General features: G+C 41.1%; 1 protein-coding gene and 1 long non-coding RNA gene across 16 annotated transcripts in view; one reads left to right on the forward strand and one right to left on the reverse strand.

Moving 5' to 3' along the window:
• The window catches only part of ZNF385D (zinc finger protein 385D), a 560,232-nt gene that overhangs the window by 492,049 nt on the left and 44,704 nt on the right, over positions 1–23,479 (forward strand). For all 15 annotated transcript variants that reach the window (XM_081164656.1, XM_081164666.1, XM_081164665.1 and 12 more), the window contains one exon: positions 6,316–6,478. In XM_081164656.1, coding sequence (XP_081020782.1) covers positions 6,316–6,478 — 163 coding nt within the window. The remainder of the gene's footprint in view (positions 1–6,315; positions 6,479–23,479) is intronic.
• The window catches only part of LOC308570289, a 102,051-nt gene that overhangs the window by 24,614 nt on the left and 53,958 nt on the right, over positions 1–23,479 (reverse strand). The gene's annotated exons all lie outside the window — the stretch shown is intronic.

The following is a 23,479-nucleotide window of genomic DNA, read 5'->3' on the forward strand; positions in this document are numbered from 1 at the left end:
ATTTTTCTAGCAGCATAGTAATGCATTAAAATATGCGCCTCCATCAATATCAACCCTACTAAAGGCCTTTACACCTCTTGGAACACTTTCCCTCTGCAGGTACTAACAGATGTGGGCCTTATTCACCTCTACGCCTGAGTGGGAAAACACTTAATTCTGTTGCTCTTGCCAGCATTTCGAATTGTCCCGCCTCTTCCATGTGGCTAGGGAAGATCAGCCATGAGAAATTTTAGGCTATATCAAAACAATGGACAGGATAGGCACATTTATCCAACAGATAATTGAAAATAGGTAATATCCTAAAGATTATAGAAACCCTATAATTCTGACACATCTGGAAATCCTACTTGGTTGAGACTCTACACTAGCATAATATTTAAAATGGTCCTGACTCAAACTCTTTTATACTTTTAAGGCCCTGCCATCATCCAATTTAGCTTATTAGAACTGAAAGAGCCTGCAGAAGGAACTTATTATCTTTGACAATATTTGCTTCATCCTACAGAACGAATTAAACTGCATGTGCATAGTTGCGTAAGATTTGCAAAGGTTACAGCTCCTCTTCTTTTTTTTAGGCATTAATTTAACATGCAGGTTAAAAAGAAAATTGGAGATAGTACTTCTTGTTTCTGTAATTGATTAAGGGGCTGGCTTTACTTATGCCTGTTCGGTGTATCTTCATTGATTGCAGTGCATGAGCAACACACAAAAAGCATAGCAAAACAGATTAGAAACTGTTGCTATGTGAGGGAGAAAAAAATTGGGCCCTATGTTCAGTTTGATTTTTTAGAGGAGTAGCTTTCTGGAGCTGTAACAGTGGGGGAATATATAAAAGTAGCTCATTACTGGAGGGCCTCCTACATTAAGGTTATGCACTTGATTCCGAAATAGCAGAGGTTTTTAGATTTCAAATATTTCTAACATTAAAACACATCTAACAAAATGTAATTACGGTTAATTTAAAAGTCTGGAGGTTGGGTGTACCAAAGGGCAAGTACATTTTGAATATCCATAAATGAATGAGGGATACATAATATATAGTAATTTCAGGGTAGCAGCCTCAGTGCTGATGACTGCAAAATTGCAAAACATTGGTTCTGCAGTGTGAATAACTGAATATGAAAATTGTGTGTGTAGGAGGGCTTCTTGTTCTGCTTTGCTGCTTCTATCTTGCACCAAAGGAAAGGCAGAAGTTGGGGAAAATCTAGAGATCTCTAGGGGCTTATCCACACTTAACTTTTGCCCCACACTTTCTAGGCACAGGTGTGCACTTTAAAGTTCCCTGTTTAAGCACTTTTTTTGCCTCACCCCTTTCGCCAGGAAAGCTTGCTCTTTAATGCTGAATCAAAGCAAATGGCAGTTTGGGCTTTTTGCAGATTGCTGGTCACTCTGGTTCAGCAGTAAAGGGCAGGTTTTCACAGGGAAAGTGCTTCAGAATTTTGTCTGATAAACTCTTGATAGTCTTTCCAAAAAACGTTTCAGTATATGTTTCTTGTACCTTTCTTGTATCTTTACTCCCTGGACTCATAAGACAACAACTAGTTATGCACCTGTGCATTTAGCTGCATTTCTTAGCTTTAAGACAAATTGTCTGTGGACAAACGTTGGCTCCCTCGGCCAGTAAAGTGAGATGAGTGCCACAACCCTATAGTTGTTTGCGACTGGACTTAACTGTCAGGGGTCCTTTACCTTTAATTTAGCAGTGCAACACAGTGTTTTATGCCTTAGTCATGTAGGAGTTCATACTTAAAGGTAAAGGTAAAGGTACTCCTGACCATTAGGTACAGTCGTGGATGACTCTGGGGTTGTGCACTCATCTCACTTTACTGGCCGAGGGAGCCGGCGTTTGCCTGCAGACAGCTTCTAGGTCATGTGGCCAGCATGACTAAGCCGCTTCTGGTGAACCAAAGCAGCGCATGGAAACGCCATTTACCTTCCCACCAGAGCGGTATCTATTTATCTCCTTGCACTTTTGACGTGCTTTCAAACTGCTAGGTGGGCAGGAGCTGGGACCGAACAACGGGAGCTCACCCTGTTGCGGGGATTCGAAACGCCAGCCTTCTGATCGGCAAGCCCTAGGCTCTGTTGTTTAGAACACAGCACCACCCGTGTCCCAGGAGTTCATACTTAGGTTTGTCTTTTTCCACTTTAAAATACTCTTAAGTCAGTTTTCCTTCTAGCAATTTTAGCATTAGGCAGACATGTTGATATGGGTAAGAACTTTCAAAACCTTCTCAGTCATTACTCAGTTGAAGACTTCTTGCGCAAGTCATTGATTAGATGATTGAAGAGTAAAGAAATTGTATGTTGAATTAAAAATAAAAGATAAGCAATATTGTCAAACTAATCCTTACACTTGTTGTAAGTCCTGAACCAGTATAAATAATTCATACACACAGTATAAGTAAAATGAAAATAGATCTACATTGTAGATACCTTAGTTGTTGTTGTTTGGCTGGTGGTGGGACAGAGGCCCCACAATGTGCAGGAACAGGAAGCCATCAAATCTTCCTTTGTTAATTTGATTTTTACACCACTTGATTATGCCTGGGATTCGCAGATGCAGGTAAAATTAAACAATATATTCTAAACTCACAGTGACAAAAGTTTTCTTACCGATTGCCAAATAAATGCAAGCACTGCTTTCTTGCATAGCACTAGTCTTTCTAGAAGATTGCTATAAATGATTTTAAGATTCCTTTTCAATGTACTTTTCATTTTCTGCCACTATTATCTTAAGGAATGTCACAGTATGTATGCTTCTTTCCAACCCTGGATAAAATGGTGCAATCAGTCATCCAGTCTCCTTCCACAGTTCTGCATCAGGGTTTCCACTCAGGTTCAGGCTGTGGCTTCATTTTGCCTTTTCTGCATGACATTCTGGCATAATTACATTTCCCCCCCCCAATCTGTCAGATTTTAGCCCTTTTGCTTCAAGAAGATGGCATTTTATGGTGAAGCTTGTTGTCTCTTCCCCTCCCTTTTAACTTGGTAAATTAAATTATTCAGTCAAATATTACTATTGTGTATTGCACAAATATCATAGGGGAATGCAGTATAATAGAATTATAGAACTGTGGAGTTGAAAGGGACCCTGAGGGTCATCTAGTCCAACCCCCTGCAATTCAGGAACCCCAACTAAAGCATCCATGATAGATGGCTATGCAACCTCTGCTCAAAAACTACCAGGGAAGGAAAGTCCACCACCATCCAATCTTCCCACTCTTTTTCCATTCTTACAATTTACTTTACAGGGAAACACTTCTTCTTCTTCTTCTTCTTCTTCTTCTTCTTCTTATTATTATTATTATTATTATTATTATTATTATTATTATATTTTCCAGTTCAACTCTGAAGGTTCAGGAAGGAATCTTTGGTGTAGTTTTATTTAAAAACTGGTTAAATCTGTTGGCGAACAATCTATCTTTCCCACATAGAAGTACCATTAAACTGCCAACTTTACTTATCTTGAAACAACCTTAAATGCCTTCATATCCCTATGGAAATTAAAGATTTACATTCTGAAACTTTAACGCAAGGCATTTAAATGCATCTGAGAGTAGAGGAAGTTCCAGCACTCCATGGGACGTTTGCTATTCAGTTTTACCTGTGCGCTGAGAGCAGTTTCACTTTATATTTCAGAAGACATAAATCTGATAAATTCCAATCCAGTGCATTATGATGTATTTTTATGCCTGTGTACCTTTCACTGACATTGGGGTGTGGGATCAGAGTGGACTCAGCATATGAATAAGTGTTGTATTATCCATTAGTAAAAAGGATAACAGTGGACAACTTGAAGTAATCAAATAATATGGAAATTAACACAGGCAAAATAATTATGACAGTTTATTTTGATGGAATACTGAGTCAATTAGACAGTATTGAAATCTAGTTCCAATTAGAGAACAGCTTAAAAAAAAACCCCAACGCTGTTGGACTACAAAAACAAACACATGGCAATGATGACGTGAATGTTTATGATATGCTGCCATTTTATTTATGCCATCCTAACCTAACATTGGTCTTTCAATTTAATAGCAATTAACACCTCTTAACTGTTCACATTTGGCTTACAGTATGTCTCTTAATGTTATGTGTTGTTTGAAAACCGTAAAAGATGCATGATTGTGCTATTTTTTTTCAAGTTGTTTCTAATTAATATCTCCACTGTCCAGTGTTCTTTCAATAAGGGTACCTGCCACAATACCTTAAAAAAAAGATCATTGATACTTTTGACTATGAGCACAGCTGAATAGTCCTCTGTAGTCAAGCTGCACAAATTTTTAAGTGACCTGCCCTTTAGCAATGATAGTCATTACTTAAGCATTTGGTTTTGTACATAAAGATTTGCTACATTGCAGTTCGGAATAATAGACCAGTTTCTGTAGATAAACAAGTGTAATGTAGATAAACTACTGTTTATCCAGCTGTTAGGTAAATGAATAAACAAAGAAAGCATAGGCTCAGTGATTACAGCATGACCTTATATCTTGGTGAGCACTGATATGGTGTTCCATGTGACATGACTGGCCTATTCTCTTTAATCTTAGGAATGCTCTGCAAAATCCCCTTTCAAGCTGTATTCAAAGTTTGCCCTGAAATATCATTTCCACTCATGAAAGAATAATAAGTAATCCATGCACATGTGGATCTCATTGTATAAACCAGAGCGTTTCGATCACACTTCTGTATAAAGAAGGCACAAACCCAATTCAGACCGTACGCTCTTCCATGCATGATGAAATGTAAGATTTCACCACCTCTCCATGTGGCTCCAAGATCTCCAAGATCACCAGGCCAAGCAGTCTCCCCAGATCAATGTGGGGAAGGCCTGAAAAACATGATCAATATCCCAGAGAGCCTACACGCATTGGATTTTACACATGCAAACCCTAATGAAATGCTACATTCACAAGTGGACAGCAGGTTGGAGAAGTGGACTGGATGGGCAAGGAGAAAAGGCATGTACAAAGGAATGAGATTGGGGAGAGTACCATTTCACCCAGATAGTGAATTAGCAAAGTATCTGCCATGTAAGGAAGGGAAGGCTTGTGCACTGCAAGTGTATTGCAGTGGGAGCCATGTCAGCAAAGTTTAGCCACACAGTGGCAAGATTTGCTTCTATAACAACAGTCCCAAGATTCTGCGTTTTCCTATAGTTGTGAATGGCAGCCATTCACTTGTATTGGAGAAAATAAAGGGGTACGCTCAGATATACCACTGAGGTATGTGAGGGGGACCTAACCTAAACTCTTACCTTATCTCTTACACCAATAATTATTGCAACCATTTAGAATTCAGCCAGTTCCTATCTGCAGAGCTCCATTCTGGTCTCTGGATTTTGTTTCTCCCCCCCCCCATGCTAGGGGCAAATTGTGTTTTTTTCATACCAAATACTACCCACACACCCACATATATTTTAACTGAGTTGTGGTCTTCGCAACCAAGTGGCATTCACTGGCAAGATAATTTGAACAATGGGGCAAGAGATTTAAGTCAGAGTTGCTCACCATGTTTCCAATATTGACAGAGTTGGAGTGAAGTCATGACTACTTTGGAATGCCAGTTCTGGAATGAAGTAGACGAGCATGGCTGCTTCATTTGATGAGTTTCAAGGGGTTATCTTACCACATGTGAGCCCTCCTGGATACAGGGCATAGGTGTTTTTACTATATGCAAGCATTAGCCGGTCAACAGGAAGGAAACCCACATGTGCTAAGCTAATCGCTTGACAATTACCGTCCACTATGTCCCCTACAAATTAGTCATAGTTTCACTCTAACTCCACCAAAAAGCTTCACCATCTGGAGATGTTGCAAGTTTTAGCACTGTGCTTCAAAGCAATGTCACTCATTTTGAATTTTGCAAAAAGGCCTCGGTTTGGTCGAAGGCTATCTTTTACATTGCGAAGTTAGGCATGATTTCCCTTTTGTGTCTGCTTGAAACATTTCCACTTCTGCCTTTAAAATCAAATCCCCTTTTAATCCATATTCAAGTTAATAGCTAACTGCAAGTGGGGGGAGGATGTCTCCTTGTTCCATTCCCTGGAGAGGAAGAATAATTATTTGCCAAAATTCTGAAAGGAATTTGTTATATGGGTTGAGAAAGCCAGATAACCCTGTGCAATATTTATAATGTAGTAGCTCACTGTTTCCAAAATACAATTCTAAAAATAATTCTGCAGTTTGGTTCACTGCCTTGGTATGGCGAATGGTACCCATTATTGAAAGGTGGTCTGTATTTGTACTAATACAGAGAATGCCAGTTTAGAAATGAGCCTGATTGCATGGTTCATTTTCTTCTCCTTTGTAGAGCCAGGCTGCGGCCCACTACAAAGGCACTAAACATGCCAAGAAGCTCAAAGCACTGGAAGCCATGAAAAATAAGCAGAAATCTGTAACTACCAAGGACAGCGCAAAGACTACCTTCACTTCCATCACTACCAATACCATCAATGCCAGCTCTGACAAAACAGGTTAAGCGATAATCTCTGTTGTGGTTTATTTTTGTTGTTGTTGTTATTGTTGTTGTTGTTTTTCTTGTTTACCGCCATGTCCGTTTGGTTATGTGCTTGCCACATTGATTCATGCTTGATTCATCATTCTATGTAATATTGATTTCTTTCTTCTTCGCAGTAAACTTATGAGAGTAAGGTAATCATGACGAGTTGTGTAACAGATTTCTCTTGTGCACAAAGTGACTTGTCATTATTTCAGGCATGAATGCATACATGTAAGATGAGTAATGTCTAGGGCAAGCAAACAATTAAATAGAAATTCTCAGGAACTTGTAGTCTATATGCAGGCGTTCTCTCTCTCTCTCTCTCTCTCTCTCTCTCTCTCTCTCTCTCTCTCTCTCTCTCTCCCTCTCTCTCTCTCTCTCTCTCTCTCTCTCTCTCTGCAGTCAGCTGTGACACATTTTTAGCTTAAAAAATAGCACTAATTGAGACTGGGAGCCTGTGATAAAAAGCATTGTTTATCAAAGCTTTATTGTCACAAATTTTTAAGCACTGCATTATTATTTCAAATGGGTGTTCCATGATTTCAAGCAGGATAATACCTACACTTCTCAGAAACAGGTAAGTGTGACTGATATATATTATTATGGTTACTTATTATGGTTGCTTTCGGAGCCTGAAAAATATGGGTTGAGAACAGATTGTGATTGTGTGTGTGTGTGTGTGTGTGCGCGCGCATGTTTTCCTTCTCCTGGTAGTCAAAAGAATTGCAGGCGGCTAGTGAAGGAGATGGAATTTGAGTAACCTGGTATTTAAAATCTGAGCCACTGTCCAGGAAACTTCAAAGGCAGACAGTTGCAGTACCTCACATGCACATGATCTTGTCACTTTCTGTCATGTGCTTGTTGTATGCAGACTCATGAAGTGCATACATAAAAGACTTGCTGAAAAGAGAAATGTGAAATGAGTCAAGTCGTTTGTTTTTTCTCCTGTAGCTACTGTGGGTGGCAGGCCATTTGATACCAAGGGATTTTCTACACTGCAGTTTAGCACAGCGCAAACTTGCATAGCCTTGGTTTGGAAGTCTTACTCTGCCTTTATATATGGTCATCTGCTTTTACGAATGCTGCCCAGTTTTTAAGACTGATCCTTTCCAAAAACAGTGTTCCTAGGGTTTGTTGGTGTGGCTTTCTTTTCTCAAGCAATCAGAGAGGGGTTTTGCTTGTTGATACCTGTTATCAATAAAGGTTGTATCCACAGGTGCAACCTTCTTTCCTTATGCATTTTATCAGCAAACAGCGTTCTATAATTGTCATTACAGCAACTTTGTTTGAAGGCTGAGAGAGTGTGGTTTCTGCAATGAACTTGTTGCAGGGAGGGGGGATTGGAACCCAGATGTTTATGATCTTTCATCATTTCAACATTCTGTCAGCTGAATCATACTGGCTTGAAATATTTTTAAAAGAATCTGTAGAACAAACCGTCTCAAAATACCAAATTGTTGTAATTGCAGGCTTGTGGCAGTTTTTTCAAGTAAAGAAACAAGAACAAAAACAAAGTAGTAATAGAAATAGTAGGAAATAGTAGAAAACAGAAAAAGGTGATGGAAAAGAATCATAAAGACTGATCACTTTGGCCAATGCAGAGCTACTGTGACAACCAAGTATGAAGTCATCTCAGGATTTCTGTTTCTAAACATTTTCATGTCTGTCGGGAATGTTTGATCCTCTTCAAAGTGCTGTTGAACCATGCAAAACACTTCTGGTGCTTATTTCCACAGTCTATACTTGTGGCTAGTCCTACTTGATGAAATCATTTGGAGCATCTGCTCAATAAGTTGCATTTTGTGTTTTTGCTACTTTGTGGTCTGGATTGCATATATTGGGTGTGTGAGTGGTCTTAAGTTTGGAGCAGGACACTGAACTAGATGCCCCTTTGTTTCCCTTTAGACTCTGCAGTTTGATTCTTTGGTTTCCTAGATGTTCTCAGTGTTGGTGCTGCAGGTCTACTAATGGTTAACTCAGTTACGATTCAGTGCTGTATCCAGAACTAAGAATGTGATTCATTTTGCACACTGGAGGCCCACAATCAGTTCCTCAATCAACCACGAATTAGCAAGTCACAGCCTCTATGTAATCTAATCCATAGGGGGTTTTTTTTTTTGCTTATTTATTAAATTTGGGTTCTGCCTTTCCTCCAATTTTTTATTGTGTTTCATTAAATCAAAGGTTCTAAGAGCAATAAAATGCAAACACAATAAAATAAAATAATGAAATACAGTAAAATGCAAATTCAAACGTAAAGACAAGGCAGTTAAAACACATCTATAAAATGAATAAAACAGATAAATAAATAAAAATTAAAAAATTGTTCAGTAGCACCTTAGAGACCAACTGAGTTTGTTCTGGGTGTAAGCTTTCGTGTGCATGCACACTTCTAGTAGTAACTACTTAAGGAAATTCTAGCATGTATACCATGGCCATTAGAAGTTTGGTTTTGGTTGTTTTCTGCCAGCAGAAAATCATCAGAGTTCCCGAAAAGACTCGCTCTCAGATGTGCTACAGTTATTGATGGGAGAGAAAGCATGAGTCTGTCCATAAAAATCTCATGGATTTTTTTAACCTAGGTAAAGGTAAAGGGACCCCTGACCATTAAGTCCAGTCGCAGACGACTCTGGGGTTGCAGCGCTCATCTCGCTTTACTGGCCAAGGGAGCCGACGTTTGTACGCAGAGTTTTTCCGGGTCATGTGGCCAGCATGACTAAGCTGCTTCTGGAGAACCAGAGCAGTGCATGGAAATGCCGTTTACCTTCCCGCGGGAGCGGCACCTATTTATCTACTTGCACTTTGACGTGCTTTTGAACTGCTAGGTTGGCAGGAGCAGGGACCGAGCAATGGGAGCTCAACCCATCGTGGGGATTCAAACCACCGACCTTCTGATCGGCAAGCCAGTTTAGTAGTTTAGACCACAGCGCCACCCGCGTCCCCTTTTTTAACCTAGGATGATATCAAAACCAACAACAAATCACAGAGCACATATGTGAACACAGAAGTGACCTGCGATTTGATGGGATCCCTTGTAAAAAGCAATTATTATGGCAGATTAAATGTTTTTATCATGGCAGTGCTGGATTTTTATGGGGGCAGGACCCATAAAAACATGCAGTTTTAAGAGGGTAATTTATACTGCATCTGATTTGTCTATGCACATGCATTCTCTCTCTTGACTCCTGCAGTGCTCCATGGTCTCCCTAGTCCTCCAGCCTACTTCCCTTTTCCTGCCATCCTCCCTAATTTCTCTCCTACCCTCTCAGTCGCTCCACTGCTGAGGTGCCAGTCTGAATCTTAGAGAGCTTATATCAGAAGCAACAAAAAGCATCGCACTTCCAGGTTCCTCCTTTGGCTCTGTACTTCTCAGTTGCCCAGTTTTAATAAAGCGGAAAGATGGGGCATACGTCCAAATAGTATTTAGGTTGCTCCCCTACATAGGAGGTAATTTGGGACCCAGCAACAATTAGAGGCATAGGGCAAGAACCTCTTAGATTCTCAAACAAAGTTACCTCACAAGTTAGATACAAAGATGGCAGGAGGAGAATCAAGAATGACATCATGAACTCCATGAGGAGGAAGGGTGAAACAGTGGACCAAGAAGACAGAAATCCGCACTGGCCCTTCTACTCCACTCAACCCAGTATCAACCATGAACCAGCTTTTGCTTAGTTCAGTGGTGGCTACATTGGTATCCCTGGATGTTGCAACTTGTAGAACTTTGGGGACTGCAGATAATGGCAACAAGAGGCCATGGAACATAGTTTCCCAAGGGATCCATGTAAAGGTATTGCATTGCAACTCCCATCAAGTCCTATTCAAGCACGCTCCTCAAGGGTTCCAAATCACCTACAGTGGTGCCCCGCAAGACGAATGCCTCGCAAGACGGAAAACCCGCTAGACGAAAGGGTTTTCCATTTTTGAGCTGCTTCGCAAGACGATTTTCCCTATGGGCTTGCTTTGCAAGACGAAAACGTCTTGCAGTGTTCTGATTTTTTTTCGCTCCCCCCTTTTTCTAAGCCGCTAAGCCGCTAATAGCCTTTTAGCCGCTAATCTGCTAATCCTTTAATAGCCGCTAAGCCTTTAATAGCCGCTAAACCGCTAATAGCGCTAATCCGCTAAGCTGCTAATAGGGTTGCTTCGCAAGACGAAAAAACCGCTAGATGAAGAGACTCAAGGAACGGATTAATTTCGTCTTGCGAGGCACCACTGTACAAGTGAAGGCTTTCTCTCCAGACATTTACATTCTGTGTACACATGCCCAAAGGGAAGGACTATTCAGTGCAGCACCCAAGTGTATTCTTAACCATGAGTAGAATGGCCAAATAGGGCCTAGGTGTTCCTCCTACTGAGCTTAATTTAAGAAGGTTATCTATATGCATTCTATGCTGCCAGATCCGTTCAACAGCCTGCAACAGAGGTTGAATAGTATCAAGGCTTGGTGGTTAACACGGAAAGGAAGTATAACAAAGGCATCAACGACTGGAAGTTATTCCTGTGCTAAGAATTATTTCACGAAATGATCTTTACTGTATCTTGAAAGGACTGACTACTTTAGCAGCTATAAAACAGCACAGAAAGCAAATCAGTAGGTTTCGCCCCTTATCTACTTGGTAATTTTTAAAGTCTCAGTGCAAGGCAATGGGCAATGCTAATTTTTATGCATTAATAAAATTAGCTTGTGCCAATGATGAATGGTAGTTTTACCTCTGGGAGAAGGGCCAATATAAGTGAAGAATGAAAAAGGGGCTTTTAAAAAAAGCATAGCAGTAAAATGATGGTAATCTTGTAAAAGGCATTTTGATTAATAGGGTTGCACAGTATTTTCATGTCATTTGGAACAATGAACCTTTTCTAAGCCTTACAGCCTTGGTTCTAAAGCCTGCAAAATTTCACCTTTAAAAAATCTCAAATGGTGTAAAAGGAAAGTTTCTGACGCACAAAGATTCTGGATACAGTGGTACCTCTGGTTATGAACTTAATTCGTTCTGGAGGTCCGTTCTTAAGCTGAAACCGTTCTTATCCTGAGACATGCTTTCGCTAATGGAGCCTCCCACTGCACGTGCGCCAGAGGTGCACAATTTCCATTCACACCCTGGGGCAAAGTTCGCAACCAGGAACAGCTACTTCCAGGTTAGCGGAGCTCATAACCTAAAGCATTCATAACCAGAAGCGTTCGTAACCAGAGGTACCACTGTATTCATTATTGTGGCTTGGTAAAAATAACTCCTGGATGGTGAACCTTAGCAGATATGGAAGAGAGACTACAACTCCATGGAGAAACACATACATTAGATTTGTCTTGGGTTCAGCTTTAGTCCCTGCAATCTTCAGTTATGGAAGCACAAATATCAGCCTCAGGGAGTGAATTCTCAGCTTTAGACTGTGGAAAGCCTAGAGATGATATGAAAGTTTCTGATTTAGTACATCCTGTTGTACTGGATCATTTTTTCTGTCTATACACACTATACAGAGTAGTAAAGATAGAAAAGGGGGGGAAGCGCCTAGGTTTATATTGCTTGTAAAAAGGCAAGTCTTTAATGCCTCACGGCATGGGGAAATGGCCAAGAAAAGCGGGTATTTAGATCTCTGATAATACTGAACAAAAGCATGTGTGCTACTGAGGAAGCCCTCCTGCTAAGTTCTTTGGAAATCATGTTCGTACATTCAACCTGTGCCTTTGGGGAAAACAAATAAAAATAAAAAACAGCTTTATAAAGCTATGTTTGAGAGATTAATGTGAGATCTGAAGTAAGCTGAGAGGAGGTCTTATTGCCATCACCACCACTATATCATGTATAAATATATATATATGTTTAAATGGTGGGTGAGGTGTTGGCAACAGCACATTGGTCAAGATTTCAGTTGACTGACTCCACAGATAAACTATCACCAGAAAACTTTGAATGTTTTGGTAATGGAGGTTATGGGAAAGGCCAGCCCCTGTGCGATGTGAAGTGGGAAGGGAAAGAGCCATTTGTTATCTTGCTTATACCATTAGCCTTTGGGGCACAGAATGATTCTGGGAGGAGCTGTAGGCAAATGGAGTAATACTAGAGCACTCGCTGAATCAGGGCATTGACATCTCCTGGAGTGCATTTTAAAAATGCTTTAGACTACAGCAGTTTAAATGACATTAACATCACAATTCTATATATGTTTGCTCTGAAGTCACCCCCATTGTGTTTAATGTTCCTCACGCATAAATGGAATGTCTACATTATGTAATAGAACTAAGCCACTTCAGCAAGTGACCCAGCAAGTACACTCAGGAAGAAAGTTCACAGCACCACAAGGCATACTCAGGTATGTGCCCTGGATAAGTCAGGGATAGGAGCTCCAAAGAACATGGCCACAATGCCCCCACCCCCCACAAGGGCATGACAGTGACCATCTTCTCTCCCACTCATCCCTGGTAAATTTGGTGGTGCACACCATACTGAACCCTGGCCAATGCACTAACATTCATTGGATTCCATTCAAGGCTTAAGAATGTTCCAGAATTACTTAACATTGGGAAGCAGAAGCCATTAAGTGCATGAAAGTCTGGTAGTCTACATCTCGTTGTTGTTTGTTTAATTCTACCAGGCGTTTGAACTCCAAATGGATGGCTTATTTTGGATGGAAACTTTTATAGGACATGCTGTGTTCATATTTGTTTGTTTGCTTGTTTATATTTGTTTGGATTATATTTTTGTTTATTGGTTTGTGCATTTCTTGACGGAAAAGAGGCTTATTTTTTATTTTAACTTAAATGAGAGGTTGAAGCATGTGGATTATATTTCCATTGAAATCAGAGGCTCTGCCAACAAGCTAATGGAATGTCCACAATTTTTGTCAAACCATCTTTTGTGTATCCTTCAATTATTTATGACGGGCACTACCACTAAACTTGTGGTGAATGGGCCCAGCCACAGAAGCATGAACTCCCTGTCCAGAAGGCTCCAAATCCTACTCTGTGTCTGGAAATTATAGCTTGACTCTTAGCTTTACTTCCAAAAGAAAAAAGAGAAAGCATTTACATGCTCCTTTTCAACTCCGGATTCCTTCACCCTGGATGTTTTGGAGTGGTTGATCAGTTACTTGAACCTTTATACCACATCTAGACATAACTCAATTTTTTTGGACCAAGTTATCAAATAATCTGGTTTTGATTGGTGCATGTTTTAATTCCAATACCTGTTTGCACCCATGGAAAATATGAGCTCAAGTCGCCTTCTTTACTTTTCTTTGCCATCTTTTTGGCCTGCCTGCCTGCCTAGTTTTCTATATCTCATAAATTTCGTCTTCATCTGGGCCTGTAGGGGGTAAAACAGGCCAATGGAAAAGCCACAGACCCTGACCATTATCCAGGCAGGATGACAAGCCCTGATACTGCTTTTGAGTTTTAGAACCAGATCAAACTGAAATTTATGTAACAGATATTTAACAAGTAGGAAAGTTTATCTTTGGAGAGCAGTAAAAGTAATGTCTGAGGAATGCCCAGAAATTGCATGCAATATTTCTTCCCCACCCCCTTCTCACAGCCTATAACTATAATCTGGGTATACATTCCTGCTCAAACAACTGTACCATGACAAATTATCTTCTGACAAGGGAAGTGTTGATATGTTCGTAGTTTTGCCTGTGGGTGCTGATGGGGAAAAGAATGAAATACAGGAGCAGTCGAAGCTGAAACAATAGGTGAGATTGGGAAACATGCATGAGGGCCATGGCATTGTGCAAAACACAGAGATAATTGGGTTTAAAATAAATTTAAGATCCGGGCAGAAAGTGAGAAGCCGTCAGTGCCAACAGACATCTTTCTGCTTTAAAAAGAAAAGGAAAGAAGGCATGATTATTTCCTGCATTTCCACTCAGAGCTTCTCTCCTAAACCCATAACTGGCCACTGATGGTGAACAGATGGTGAACAGGCTGAAATGACACACAGCACCAATTTGGCAGGCCCGCTCCCTAAATGGAGTTCAGGTGACATAGGCTATTGCAGCAGCTGCTGCTTCAAAGCACTAGACTGAAAAGGAGCAATGGAGGAAAGCGTAACAGTTGACAGAAGTGGAATTAGGAGAAGGAAAGGAGTGGGCAGGAAATATTCAGTTGACATATAGGGCAGTGCTAATATTGCCACTCAGCAGCCATTTGTAGCTCTTATGGACTTTGAACTCAAAATTCTACCCTGAGTATTCTAAAATCAGTTTCTTTACATTTATATAGTTATAAAAAATATTTATATACAGTAATAATTATCATTATCATCGTCATTAATATAGCCTTAATGGATGCAAGGGTGACATTAGCATGTGCCTAGGGATAAATTGCACCCCCTACTTCTTGGTTGCTTCCCCCTCCCCAAACTTTTAAGATGCCTATGGGATTCAAGCATATTCCAGAACTTTAGGTTGTGGTTCGAGGACCCGATCCCCCCCAAAGTGGAATGAATATACAAGGACACGTGATATAAGGTTAATGGGCAAGGAAAGGCCACAACTTTATTGATTACGGCAAGTGAAAAGGTATTGGCTTAGGCATTGGATTACGTCAGCTGACTCCTAGAGGCGGGGCTCGGGCTCCCGCCCACAACCCCTCCCCTCCCTTCAGGAGGAGAGCCTTTTGCATAATTGAAGTGGGTTAAAGCACTCTGTTGCCCTAGCGCAGTGAATCCGCTCTATAAAGAAGGGGCTTTTGGTGGTTTGGTGTGGGGTGGGTGACTAAGGTTTTATGTACAGTTCCTCTTGTCCTGCTGCTTTCCCCTGGGGAAAACTGCTTTTTAGCGCTAAATTCGAGTTCCCCCAAATTTCCAGAACAATCAGAAGTGTGGAAGAGCCCTGACTAACAGGAAGACATATAAATACCCTGCAAGCAAATCAGGATGTATGTAGGATAAATGCTCATCGTTGCATAACTGCCCCACAAGCAAATCAGTATGAATGCTCAATAGAGACCTGGCATAATTTGAGCTCTGTGTCAACTTTTGTGACTATCAAATCATGGTGAGTGCTCAGTAAAGAGGCAATCTGGAGGCCCCCTAACTCTTGTCTATGAAGAAACGTGGCTTGGCTTTTTAGAGGGGAAAGGGAACCTATTTGCATTACCTTCCCCAGGGCATAAGCTGCCTTTCAAGGGTCTGCATCTCACCTGTATTCCCCACATATCCACAGTGAGAGTGATTAAGCAGCAATCAAAGTCAGCCCAATTAGCCACAGTGCATAAATTGCTCTCTGAATAGAGCTGCCTTATTTTTCCTCTAATGCAGCAACTTCAATTATTCTTGATTTTCCTTTAGAATTCTTTGCTGAAACACATGTGACACATCTGACCTACATTTTCCCAATAAATTTATTCTCCAAGATATCATCTGTGCCTAATGTTTGATGGTCTGTAATTTAAAGCACTTCCTTGACATTACAACTGCTGGCGAAGCTCACCCGTGCCAGGTGTCTTCCTCTCCCCTCCCCCTCATCCTGGGTTTAAGAATCCTATCTACTAGTTTCCTAGTTGTGTGTGTGTGTGTGTGTGTGTGTGTGTGTGTGTGTGTGTGTGTAAGCATTTTGATCAGATGATGATCATAAGGCAGAGCTAAAGATTAGTATGTTCTTTACAAGACACTTGTCTACTTTGGTAGCAAAAAGTCCTAAGTTGTTTATCATATTTCCTTGCTGGGTTTTCCAAGCTATCTCATTTTTGCATGCAATAAGCTAGCCCACTCTAAAATGAGCTTTTTAGCTCATTCACCTTGTCATGGGAGTCCTGAGACATCTGTTCTACAGTTTTATTCCTTATTACAACTAGCGTTCCCAATTTGTCATCCAAATGTGTCTATTTTCTACTCTGCTGGTTTAATAGCTACAAGAAAAATTCAAAATAGGAGTAAACTCACCCGAGACATCTACCAGTCGATTATTCCTTTAATCCACCACCCAATTAAGTGATCCTGCCTGCTGTTCTATAGCCAACATCAGCCTACTCCCACCGGTTAAATATCTGCCGACAATTTTTATCAAAAGGTCATTAAATGGTTGGAAGCATTCTGATGCAGTCTTTCATGATGTTCTCATTATTTTTCGAAGCCAGACTAAAATAACCTCCCCGGTTCTCCCAAACCAATGTACATGTCAGATTGAAACATAGTGAATGAAAGGCTTTGGAGAAGGTCTTTAAAAAGGCTGTATGGGTTTTAAGGCACCCTGTTTTTAGCTCCAAAAGTGGAATTCATTAGGGTAATATTAGTACTAGAGGAGGCTCATCATTATAGACAGGCAGGATGTTTCCCACTAGACAGAGACCCTCCGGGAGCCAGTGCCTCGTCTCCTTCTTGTCCTCTAGCATGATCATCTTGTCATCTTACCAAGGTATTCTGGTTTGAAATATAACACTAAGCCAAACCATGGCTAAGCATACATTAGCAAACATGCAAGGTTCTGGAGGAACCATGTTTTGGCTTAGTGTGTTGTCTGAAGGCAGGCTCATGGCTTAACCTACCCATCCAAGGTTTGCCCTGTGGTTTACTGCTCATTGTTTGTCTGGGAGAGCTAAACTTTGAGCTTAGGCTGAGATGACATGCTAAGCTTAGTGGCAGAACGAGCAGGAGCCAAGTGGTTATGATCTCTTCTCTCAGAACCCACATATCACTCATTCAGCCTAAAAATGTATTTAGTAAACCAAACTTTTAAGTTGTGCAAAGCAGCACCTTAAGAATATAAAGACACCTTCATGGTCCTGCCTAACGCCTTCTCTTGTTCCACCTACCATTAACTCTTCAGCTTCACTGTGCTTGGACCCACAATCCCTCATCCCCCTCTTAGCACCTGTCATTGAGCTGCAGCTTAGCAGCAAGAGTTAAATATGTGGGTCTGGAGCCTTAAGGATGCCAAAGAAAACAAAGAATTTTCCCATCAGAGAAGATAGCAGCCTGGCAGTGAAGTTTTCAAAGCCTCAAAGTTGTTGTTTTTAAACGTTGCTGCTCAGGCAGGCTCCCCCTTGCTTGCTCTTCCAATAATCAACTCCCCCCCTAAAAAAAAAAACACCAAACAATTTTAAAATACTTTATTGCAAGATTTGTTTAAAGGTTCCACCAACTTCAAAAAGTATGAGAACCACTATTGTAGATGAAAAAGTACCTCTTTTGCAATTAGAATGAAAACATGAGAAATGAAGTGCACATCAGACACTTATTATTCTTTTCATTGATTAATTGTTTTTGTATTCTTCTCTTCCTCATACAAAGCCCAGTATACCTAACGTTAATAAAATACAGTATTAAAAACAAAGTTTTTCCTGTGTGAAAATCTCCCTTGATTTTTTTCTTTCTTTTTTTAAACTAGCACATCAGGGCTGTTTTCAGGGAGGTTTGTTTTTGTGTTTTACACATAGTGAACCTTCACTGTACTTCTTTTTCCTTTGATAAGCATAATATGCAAGGAATAATAAATGCCACAGAGATCTTGCACATCATTCTTGATGATATCTTTTACTTTTTAATGAAATGTTTGCACAGAATTTTCACTTATACGCAGCTGCAGAATTTTGCACTAATGGAAACAAACAGGAAATGCCAGCCTTAGTGTTTAAGTAACTGCAATTACCATGTGCTTGTGTTAATATTGTGTGAGTGTGTTATAAAGCATTTGTCATAGCTAATGCATTCCTGTCAAATCAAGTAATATTAGGAGAGGGCTTTTATAATGAATATTAATATAGGAGGCAGTCTAAGTGAAGTAAATTATAGAGGCATGTAAATGTAGTGTTAACTGCTACAGTAAAGTTAGTCTTTCACTGTAAATTAATTTGTTCCTAAGATGTTAATAAAAAATTAGGCCACTCAGTAATTGTATGGAAGCTAGAAAACCCTGATAGGAGTTTTGAAGGAGTTTACTTGCATACCTCACTGTAAATTACAAGTTTTATTTTTCAAAAAAAGTTCGCAGTATGTGCACTCAAGTAATCAACTGTGCAATTAGTTTGCAGAGGCCTGAAATTCTCACTCACGCATCTGCAAGAAAGGTGTCACAGGGATTTCAAGCCAGATAGCACACACAGCTTAGGTGCAGCACACAACAAGCAAGCCAGAGAGATTTAAATGTTTAATTTGATCAAGCACACCTCTGATAATGTTTATTCATGATTGGCAGGCTAGAAACACATGGCACATGCAATGGGATGCAAGAAATTTCAGCAATGACACGGTGTAGTGTTGTTACACACCACACCCCAATCTCCACAGCAGTGCGAGATTCCAGGGGGCTCCTTTGGAAATGAGGCATAATGTAGACCATGGTGTCTTTCTGATGGCAGGGCTAGGCAACCTAAGGCTCGTGGGCCGGATGCGGCCCATTCGCCTTCTCAATCTGGCCCACGGACGATCCGGGAATCAGCGTGTTTTTACATGAGTAGAATGTGTGCTTTTATTTAAAATGCATCTCTGGGTTATTTGTGGGACGTAGGAATTTTTTCATTTCCCCCCACTGGCCCACGGCTGGAAAAGGTTGCTGACCCCTGATATATGGTTCATATACGCATATATGGTGGAAGGGCTCACGGCATTATACTACAAGAGAGTTTTTGCTTCTCCCAGGGCCACATTCTTGGATGCCAGCAGAAATCAGCCATGGCCCTTTGTCCCAGCTTGCTGCTTACAGACCTGACACCCCACCTCCCAGCTCACATCAGGCAAGCTGCAATCCTAAAACACAACTCTGCTAATTAACTCTGAGCTGGAGGAGGGCCCCCACCCATCTGCTGCCTGATGCAGTCTCTGCTAATGGCACATATCCCTGCCTTTGTTTACTTAATGACTCAACCATTCTCAGCAGTTGAATTCCTGCTGCATCTGGGGCTTCTTAGGAGTTGGTTAAATTCTGTTTCCTGGTTCCAGGAATTTAGGGAAGTCTTGCCCCCCAAACTTATAGCACTATGTTGCTTGTAGTCATGGTGATCAAAGATAGCCAGAAGGGACCAAATTCATTTCCCACTGCAACAACTGCCATCCGTGATAGGTTCACTGTGTTTCATGTAGAGATGCTTATTTCACACCATGCATCTTTTATCATTCTGAAGGTACGAAAGAAACTAGCAATGGGGGAATAGTGAATGGTTCAATTTGCAATTGGGCCTGGCAAGCTGAGCTATTTCCATCCCCATCACAAAATAGTTTACCGTATTTTTCCATGTATTAGACAAGGTTTTTTGACTCAAAAAATCGTGTCAAAAAACTGGGGTCGTCCAATACATGGATAGTGGCATGGGGAGGGGAGAAGCAGTGTGTGCACGTGCCGGCCAGTTGGCGGGAGTGCAATTTCCCCTGATGCCACTGCGAGCGGGAAACGATCTAGGGAGTGTTTCCTGCCCGCAGCTGCGTGGGGGTAGAAGCTCAACAACTTGGGGCCATCTCCCCTCATTTTCTTAAAACTGAGTCCCCCAAAATAGGGAGGTCTTATACATGGGGGCGTCTTATAGACGGTAAAGTACGGTAATTTATTTCAATCCCAGTTGCAAGTAAACTCTGGTCCTGGTGCATACCTGATGACATCACCATGGGACAAATCTCCATAAATGCTGGATGGGAGGAAGGAAGGGGGCTGGAGTGAGTGAGTGAGTGAGTGAGTGAGGTGTTTTTTCCCCAGTGTGAGCTGCAGAATCATTCATAGGTCACAATGTACACCATTGAATGAGCATTACAAGTCACTGAACTTTGTGCTCCAAGCCATCAGAAGTATAAACATTCCATATCTGCACCAAGGTTGAGCCATTTGGCATGAACTGCCATTATAGTCACCATTTTTATTTTATTTATTTATTCAATTTGTCAGCCACTTTATCTTGCCCAGAGCAACCAAAAGCGATTTGCAACCCTACACAAAACAAATCCCACACAGATACATTAAAACCAAGAGGAAAGAGAAATGCGTTAAAAACATCCTACCCACTTCTAAAAGGTCGCAGTATTATTTTTTCATTACACCACAAGATGGTGGTGATCTGCAACAGTTAAAACTTCACATGTCCTGTGGCACCATAAAGGCAACTGATCTATTGGAGCATTAGCATTAATGAGCTAGAGTCCATGAAAAAGAGTGTGCAATAAAAATTAATCTGAGAATCAGAACTGTAGAATTGGAAGGGACCCAGAGGGTCATCTAGTCCAACCCCTTGCAATGCAGAAATCTCAGCTAGATCATACATGACAGGTGTCCATCCAATCTCTGCTTAAAAACCTCCAAGGAAGGAGGTCAGTATACCACCTTTCTTATGTTAGCTGGAATCTCTTGTAAATTGAAGCCACTGGTTCGGGTCCTAGGCTCCAGAGTAGAAGAAAACAAGCTTGCTCTAACCTCCGTGTGACAGCTATTTAAAGATGGCTATCATATCTCCCAAGACCCTGATGTTGGGAAAGATGGCGGGCACAAGGAGAAGGGGACGACACAGGACAAGATGGTTGGACAGTGTTCTCGAAGCTACCAGCATGAGTTTGACCAAACTGCAGGAGGCTGTGGAAGACAGGAGTGCCTGGCGTGCTCTGGTCCATGGAGTCACGAAGAGTCAGACACGACTAAATGACTAAACAACAACATATCTCCCCTGTCTCCTCTTTTCCAGGCTAAACATACCCAGCTCCTTCAAGCGTTCCTCATAAGGCTTAGTTTCCAGACCCTTGATCATCTTGGTTGCCCTCCTCTGCACACAATCCAGCTTGTCAACATCCTTCTTAAATTGTGGTGCCCAGAATTGGACACAGTATTCCAGCTGTGGCAGAATAGAGCAGGAATGATACTGCCCTTGATCGGGACACTATACTTCCATTTATTTTCATTTTTGGAAATTTCATTTGTTTTACTACTTACTTGTTAGAATTACATTCCTTTCATTACTCATTGGATATTCATTTATTCATTGTGCAAGCCCTATTCATTTCTTGTCTGTCACTGATTTCAGTAGGAGACACAATTGCTTTTCTGCTGCCTGCAACTTTGGTGTCCAAAAGCCATCAAATTTCCAGGCATTTTGATACCTCTCCAGGGCAGCAGACTTTCCTGGTTTCAGAAAGATAGTACCAGGTGCAAATTTTGTAGGCACTAGGAAAACGGACTACTTAATATTTCAAACTGGGATGCCAGAGAAGTTCACTCGAGCCAGGCTAGGGAACAAACTCTGAGGAAGGGCAGAAAAAGGCTACCTCAAAGGAGAAGCAAACTTCTAAAAATCCCAGATTTATGGTAGCAAAGAGGTTGAATTGTCAAGAGGTATTTATTCCCAGTTTGTGTCAGGCTGACCTTCCATGCTGGTGGTCTTTTAGGGGATGTAGGTGGTGCAGCCAGTAAACAAGATTTGGTTCTCAGGACAGTGAAAGAGGTCGGGAATCCTTCCCCCTTGCTTCTGCAGCCACAGAGCAACTGACAGAGCAGAGTGCTTTTTGGCAGGTTGTAATTTTGCTAGAATAACAGCCAGTGATTGAAGGCGCTCTGTTTCTATAGACACGGCCTGGCATGTTGGCTAGTATTTAGCCTCGGCTCTCACTCTCCAGAAGCCCAGCATTAAAATTAAAGGATTCTTTGTGTGTTTAGGTATTCAACCACTTTTAGCCTGCTTGCATCTAAGCTGGGATAGGGTATCAATGAGACTGCGCCGTGTGTCACTTTTCTTTTATATCTCAGCATTTGTGTACTTGCATAGAAGCTCAGTGTTTGTGTACTTACACAGAAGCATTTGCATTCTATAAATCAGGGATGGAGGGCACAAGGAGAAGGGTCGACAGAGGACGAGATGTTTGGACAGTGTTCTCGAAGCTACAAACATGAGTCTGACCAAACTGCGGGAGGCAGTGGAAGACAGGAGTGCCTGGCGGCTCTGGTCCATGGGGTCACGAAGAGTCGGACATGACTAAACGACTAAACGACTAAACAACAACAACAACAACAACAAACCAGGGATGGCGAACCTGTGCTAGTCTTGGTGCCGCTGGACCACAAGGCTAATGGCCAGAGGTGCACAAAGAACATCTGCAGGGCTGCAGGTTAATAAATATAATACGCTGGTACTACATACCCTTGAGTATTCCCAGAAAAAAAACACACTGGTGTTGGGTATCTTAAGGCAGCCCTGTTCAGGGAAGTTTTTAACGTGTGATATTTTATTGTATTTTTGGTTTCTATGGAAGCCACCCAGAGTGGCTGGGGAGGCCCAGCCAGATGGGCGGGGTATAAATAATAAATTATTATTATTATTATTATTACCAATTGGGAGATGAATACATGGTAAATAGGTAATAGGAGCCTAGAATTAGTTAGCAGTACAAAAGCTGGTCAGAACTCTCATTGTTGCATGTGCAAGTCACCAATTACTGGGTCTCAATTTGAACTCAAGCAGTCCCTGCGCCTAGTTAATAGCTAATATTCTGTTTACTCGTGTGTGTGTGTGTGTGTGTGTGTGTGTGTGTGTGTGTGTGTGTGTGTAGTGGTAATTAGCTCCTTTTTACTTAAGTCAGTTGAACTCCCAAGCTAATCTAAAGTACTGTGGTTCAAACCCATTTAGTCCTGTTTTACAATGCCATTTTTTTCTATCTTTAAACTGTCTAAATAGTTCAGTGCTCGTTAGGAAAAATGGAAGTTGTGAGCCTGTTTTAGGAACTTGGACACTCTTTCCCACCACTTTCCTACTTCATCTAAGAGGTGAATAGAAAATGTAGTATTGTCCCCATTTCCACCAATTTCCATATTCTGTCCTTTGACAAACTAGGACATGGTGGCAAAAGAATATCAGTATAATTTTCTTCTGAATGTGAATAGTGCAGTATGGATTTGTTTTTTGTTTGTTTTTTAAATATAGTTTTATTCATTAAATATATTACAAAGTGGCTAACGAAACATAAAGCTTTCTTTCCCACTGCATTTTCAAATCCTTTTCCTGGGTCAGCATGAGTAATCTGCCTCACTTTTGATTGCTTAAACAAGTGCCAACGTGCTAATCTGTTTTAGTGCGAGT

Source organism: Podarcis bocagei (assembly GCF_964188305.1).
Source record: "Podarcis bocagei genome assembly, chromosome: 12".
NCBI lineage: Eukaryota > Metazoa > Chordata > Lepidosauria > Squamata > Lacertidae > Podarcis > Podarcis bocagei.